The sequence below is a fragment of the Aulonocara sp. 'chitande type north' Nkhata Bay genome, linkage group LG7 (genome assembly GCF_057382095.1).
Source record: "Aulonocara sp. 'chitande type north' Nkhata Bay isolate Kocher_YH1m ecotype deep benthic linkage group LG7, A_spYH_male_GT1.1, whole genome shotgun sequence".
Lineage (NCBI taxonomy): Eukaryota > Metazoa > Chordata > Actinopteri > Cichliformes > Cichlidae > Aulonocara > Aulonocara sp. 'chitande type north' Nkhata Bay.
In genome coordinates, this window is record NC_141350.1 from 27139394 (window position 1) to 27145795 (window position 6402).

Sequence of the window (6402 nt, forward strand, 5' to 3'; positions counted from 1 at the left end):
CATCCTATATTGTAGCTGGTGGACGTAACACATAATACATTTGAGTTAAATGATTTAAGTTGGGGGAAAAAAGATTTTGTTGATGATCATCTTGACATTTATTTTACTAAAATTCAATTTGCATTCTTTCTATTGCTTGCTAATAACTGCTATATTGATTGGGAGAATTAATTTCTGTTTATAAAAGATACAGTGGTTTCAAAATTTTCATTTTTATTCCGCTTTTGCCTACTTCATACAGAACACCCACCCCCTCCCCTTCATGAAACACCTATAGGAGACTACACAAAAATAGCATCCATGGTAGAGCTCCAAGGGAAAACTCACTTTGGCATAACCTTAAACAGGCTGTTCATGTCATTCCAAAATTTCGCACAGCAAATTGTAAATGACTCATTCCCATGTATCCCAAACTTGGTTAGCAGTTCCTGCTGTCAAAGGTGGCACAACCAGCTATTAGTTTATTAGTTGTAGGGACAATTACTTTAAACACAGATCCAGGTAAGTTTGGATGACTGCTGGAAACTGACATCCCTCTTGTCAGCCTACAGCCTGTCTGAGCTTCCTCAACACCTCCTCTGGACTGAGAGAAGAGTCCACTTTGATGACTTTGTCTCTGGACCTGGACCCCTAAAAAATACAGACGAAAGGACTTAAACGATATATGATACAATGGGATAAAACTTTGCTCACCCTAAAAAAAGAACCTTCTTACTGTGACAGTGCACCATCATGAAGCCACAGAATGAATGACAATGACAATTTGGCCCAATTTGGCAGCTTAAAGGTTTAGGAGCACAAAAAACAAAGTCAGTGTCACTCCTCTATATGGTCCCTGCTGCATATTTAGATCTAATAATAAGGTATCTATATAAAACATATATTGTGTAATACATTTACATTTTCAAAGTACACATGTGTACTTTTGGGTACAAAGTTAATTTACACCCCTGGAGCTGACACCATTTAAAATTCTCAGTGCATAGGACAAGTCACACTACAGTAATGGCTGTTTAGTGTTACGACCACTATCGAGCTCGTTCTTCAAACCCTACCATACCCACAACATGCAATCTCTGCAGTGAAGCCCCCAACAGACAGTAACAGTGACACAGTGCCATCTACTGCTGCCTGCTTACAGCTGCTTACACATACTCAATGCAGTATAGAATGTGAATACTGTGGTGTAAAAAGTGTTTTTGCCCTTCCTGATTTGCTATTTTTTGTATGCTTGTCACACTTAAATGTTTCAGATCATCAAACAAATCTAAATATTAGAAAAACATAACAAGTAAACACAAAGTGCAGTGATTTCTCCCTAAACCTAATAACTGGTGCAGCAACAACTTTATCAACAACTCCCTTAACAGCAACAACTGCAATCGAGCGTTTGTGGTAACTGGCAATGAGTGTCTTACGGCGCTGTGGAGGGGTTTTGGCCCACTCATCTTTGCAGAATTTTTGTAATTCAGTCACATTGGAGGAGTCCTGAGGCAGCAAAACAGCCCCAGACTATCCCACTACCACCACCATATTTTACTGCTGGTATGATGTTCCTTTTCTGAAATGATGTGTCAGTCTGATGTCAGATGTCATGGGATGCACACCTTCCAAAATGTTTACCCTTTGTGTCATCAGTCCACAGAATATTTTCCCAAAAGTCCTCAGGATCATCAAGATGTTTTCTGGCTAAGGTGAGATAAGCCTTTGTGTTCTCTTTGGTCAGTGGTATTTTTTTCTTTGAACACTCCCATGGATGCCATTTTTGCACAGTCTCTTTCTTACTGTTGAACAATGAACACTGACCTGAGCCTGCAGTTCTTTAATGTTATTCTGAGTTCTTTTGTGTTGTCGATGTGCTCTTGGAGTAATTTTGGTAGGCTGGCCACTCCTAGGAAGCTTCACCACTGTTTCATGTTTTCGCCATTTGTGTATAATGGCTGTCACTGTTGTTCACTGGAGTCCCAAAGCCTTAGAAGTGGCTTTGTAACCCTTTCCTGATATATGTCAGTGACTTTGTGTCTCAGGTGTTTCTTTAGATCATAGCATGATGTGTTGCTTTTTGAGATCCTTTAGCCTGCTTCATTTTGTCAAACAGGTTCCATTTAGTTGATTTCTTAATTCAACAGGTCTGCCATTAATCAGGCCTGAGTCTGTTTAGTGAAACTGAACTCAGCTTTCAAAATCACAGCTAAGTCATCATTTAAATAGTTTAAATTACTTTTTCCACACATGACCAGATAGGTTTGGATAACCTTTCTCCATTAATCAATTAAATCACCATTTAAAAACTACATTTTGTATGTACTTAGGTTGTCTTTGTCTAATATTAAAATGTGTTTGATCATCTGAAACATGTAAGTGTGACAAATATGCAAAACACTAAGAAATCAGGAAGGGGGCAAACACTTTTTCACACCACTGTATGTAGTGAGATATGTACATGAGTGACGGTTTAAGTAAATATTAAGTGAGAAATGCTTAGTGACAAATGTCAATGTATACAGAAATACTCAAATGTGTACTGAGATTGCACCAAGATTCCACTTATAAGTTTCAGCAACCTTGTCCAGACACACGTGACTTTTCTTCAGGCCCAGAACCTCAGCCAGGTAGCGAATAAGCTCAGCATTGGCCTCTCCATCTGTAGGTGGTGCTGAGATGGCAACACTTACTGCCTCTGTAGAAACTTCTGAAAGCATGGCAGAAGAGATAGCAGTGTGATTTGTGTTTCACTTTGTTCATATCAACAATTCTGTTATACAAACACCTGTGATGCTGCTGTGTTTGGAGCCGGGCTTTGCATGAACTCTTATGGTTACAGCACCACTTTTGTCTTTGGTTACTGGACCACAGGCTTCTGCTACGGCCGCTCCTCCACAACCTGCCAGCTGTTCTTTCACCTGGTTTAACAGCACAAAAGAGCTTAAGTCAAACATTACTGGCTCTTTACATTCATTTTCTACCTTTAAGTCATCTTACAGTAAAACAATTGGGAATCTAGAAATAGCTTACACCATAAGTAACACACTTGACAAAATCTTCAACCTTCCTTTTTGATTTTTCCTGCAGATCATATGAGCTTTCTAAGCTTATAGGGGAGTTTGTTCACAAGTGTTTTTATAGTAGTGACATTATCCAAGTCTCTCATGCAGCTGATACCAGACATTGCATTTAAATATCCTGTTAGGAACATTACAAAAGACTATAACACACCACCATCTTCTAGCTTCATTATTTGCCAGTCTTGATGCATGCTGAATCATCCAGGTACAGAAATCCAAAAAAGTGGATTCTGTTCATCTGGACGTAGCGTTTTCAGTGGGAGAAACATTTCATAACTCATCCAAGTGACTTCTTCAGTCTGAGCTGACTGCAGGTTTCCCCATCAATGTAATCTTGTATCAGATTTCAAGTTTTACACTTTTACTACTGTTTACGTTCACTGCTGCCACATTGGATCAGTAACACGGGGTTGGTGGAGCTGCTCCTTCTTTCAGAGTTGGTAATTCGAGCTGTTGGAACTGGAAACTCAGAAATTCCATTCTAATCTGGAGTAAGTGGAGTAAGTGTGCTATCACCACACAGCTGTGGAGAAGTGTTTCTATGGCGACTAAAGACAGTAAAATGAAGAGGAGTGAAAACCCCTGCTGTCTGCATCAGGTAGAGAAACAGAAAGGATAGAAGACTAGAAATTCAATCTCAGAGAAAAGCTTACCACGTGAAAACTAGAAGTTGTATAAGAAGTATTCTGTGGGAGCAGCAGCAGCAACTTCCCAAGTACAAAATACACATTTTTCACTTCTCCAGTGTGTATTATAAGGACACAGTTCCAATATACATGTTCAACAGACAGACAATAGACAGCATGTTCTTCTTCTTTTCATCCTAAATATGGGAGCTGTTCTACCTTTTTGGGTATTTGTCTGTTCATGAATTAGTAAAAACAAAAAACAAAACCTACTTTTGTAAGGGTTGAATACTACGACTAATACTACTAATACTACTAATAATACTAATAATAATACTAATAATAATAAGAAGAAGATATTGTGACTTAATGCTGTTGCACTGGCACACTTAATAACAAAGGTCGCAACAAACGAAGAAGCCCTGCACTCAATCTTTAAACTCCTTAAAATTCAAATCAAACTGTTTGGACCTTTAGCATAAACAATGTCCATCAAAAAGATGGCTGAAAGAAGTACTTACTTTACTTTAATTGACTCATATCAATGAGAAAATGAAGTTAAAAAAAAAATCTATATACACAAAAGTGGAATAACCGCTCTTACCTTTTTGGGCATTTGTCTGTTTCTGGAGTAGTGCCTTCTGTGCAGGGCGACACCGGGCAGAGGGGCTCTGTACCGGCAGCTGAGCACCAGCACAAGGTTGGGTAACGTTACAGCCTTTAAAGTGACAGATCTAGCCTGCTGCAGAGACGGTATAAATTTAACACGGTAAAGACAAGCTACGGCAAGACCTGAACAGGAAAACATCTACCGGCTACCTGTTAGCTTGCTAGCTTTTTGATGAATTTCCGGTTTTCAAAATAAATTCTTCCGCTTATCACAATCTTAAATGAGTTGTTATAAATGATAATAAATATATAGATTTTTTTATACTTACATTTTCTGCTACTTATCAAAGAAATGCATAATGGGGCTAGTTGGCTTACAAATGTAAGCATTTAATTCATACCAGAGCCAGAGAACACATTTATTTAATAGACTTGCATATTTTAGCAAAAATAAATAATATTTTAAAAAAGTACGGGGTGGTGCGACACATACGTCCTGTCTTGCTCTTCCTTCCTGCAGCACAATCTGTGCTCGTGTGTAATGGAGGAACAGGAGTGACAAAATGATTTAATTAAATACGCCATTAAATAATTAAATGTTTCATTAATTAATTAACATTTGAATTTGTTAATTAAATAAATAGTTCAATAATGAATTAAATGCCCATTCATTTCATCTAAATGCAAATTCACTTCATTAAATAAAATATATTTATTTATTTCTAATGTTATCTAATTAATGACACATTTAATTAATTATTTATTTATTTGCTAGTTGCCAGGGAATCAAAACCTTTATCCTTAGAGATTTTGGGGGGGCTCCCATTAAATGTAGTTTCTTTCTTTCTTTCCTTTTTTTTTTAACCACACATGGCTGAGTGCTGAACAGGGGTGAGTGCTTGATGAGATTGGGAAGAAACAGGAAGAACCCCCCAGTAGAACCAGAGTCAGGGAGGGGCAGTGGGGGTTGAGGGTGAGGGGAGGAACACTATCTGAACACTGTTACAGAGGCTATAAGAGATAGCTTATCAAGCATTATTGTATCCTAATTGCCCCTTGGGGATAAATAAAGTCTCTCTGATTCTGATTCTGACTCTGATCCAAGTTATCAACTCCATTCTTAGTGCCTCACAGTCTGTCTTTTTTAAAGCTTGATGTTTGATATTTGCACTTTATTGATCAGGCTGCCGCCACAATGGCTCTCATATAGGCTCCTGATTCTGACCCAACTGTCTCTGTCTCTTGGTCTGTTATTTTTAACCAGTTTGAACCTGTGAATCCGGCGTTCATATAGAATGTAATTCAACATATTGAGCCTTCGGGTTCTCCCCATGATGTTGTTCCTCTTCATCTCTCAGAGGCTCTGTATAGTTTAGTGCAGTTGGTTATTGCCATTATTAATATCAGTTTGTGTTCTGGTTTGGTCCCTTCAAACTTTAAACATGCAACAAAGCAAAACCTGGCTCGACCAAACAGTGCAGTAGTTAAATCTAGCTTCTTTCATTTAAGGCGGCTGGCAAAGTTGAATCCTCTTTTTTGATGTCTGGGCTGGATTACTGTAATCCACTTTATATTGAAGTTAGCCAGTCTTCCGTCTTACTTTTGTTCAAAGTCTCACTGAGTGTCTTTTGACAAGAACATGTAAAATTGAGCAGCTCTTGCCCCACCTTACCTTCGAGCTGCTTTAGCCTGACACTTGTCCAAGCTCTTAGGTCATCTGACCAGTACATATACAGAAATCTAAGCAGAACCTCAGAGTGTACAAAGCGTTCTCTATTGCTGCCCCTAAGTTACAAGGGGCAATAAATAAATTGCTTTTGCACAACAATAACTTGTGTTGCCCATCTTTAAAAGTCATCTTAAAACACAGTTATAATTTTTGTCTTGAGATATTGACTTTATTACTATGTGTATGATGTTATGACCTTATTTTTATTGTATTATAGTTGATTGTTTTTGTTTTTAGTGTTTTGAAGATGTTTTTAATTGATGTTTTTGCGTTTTTATCATTTTCCTTAATTCTCTATGTAGCACTACAATACATTTTGATATGTCAGGAAATAAAATTGGCATTGCAGGCACTAACACTATTCCCTCACAGC

At 38.0% G+C, this 6402-nt stretch overlaps 1 protein-coding gene across 1 annotated transcript; it reads right to left on the reverse strand.

The window, feature by feature from the left end:
• Positions 1 to 249: 249 nt before the first annotated feature.
• lg7h15orf40 (linkage group 7 C15orf40 homolog) lies at positions 250 to 4537 on the reverse strand. Its single transcript, XM_086299747.1, has 4 exons — positions 4296 to 4537; positions 2771 to 2903; positions 2565 to 2692; positions 250 to 630 (listed from the first exon to the last, which is right to left on the reverse strand). Exons 1-4 carry the CDS (start codon positions 4497 to 4499, stop codon positions 541 to 543), a joined length of 555 nt encoding a protein of 184 aa, XP_086155873.1. The 5' UTR covers positions 4500 to 4537; the 3' UTR covers positions 250 to 540.
• Positions 4538 to 6402: the final 1865 nt, after the last annotated feature.

Coding starts and splice junctions, on each gene's coding strand:
- lg7h15orf40 (XM_086299747.1), bottom strand. CDS start 4,499: ATGTTTTCCTGTTCAGGTCTTGCCGTAGCTTGTCTTTACCGTGTTAAA. Junction 2,904..4,295: donor ACAGACAAATGCCCAAAAAG/GTAAGAGCGGTT, acceptor CTGTTAAACCAG/GTGAAAGAACAGCTGGCAGG. Junction 2,693..2,770: donor CAAACACAGCAGCATCACAG/GTGTTTGTATAA, acceptor CCATGCTTTCAG/AAGTTTCTACAGAGGCAGTA.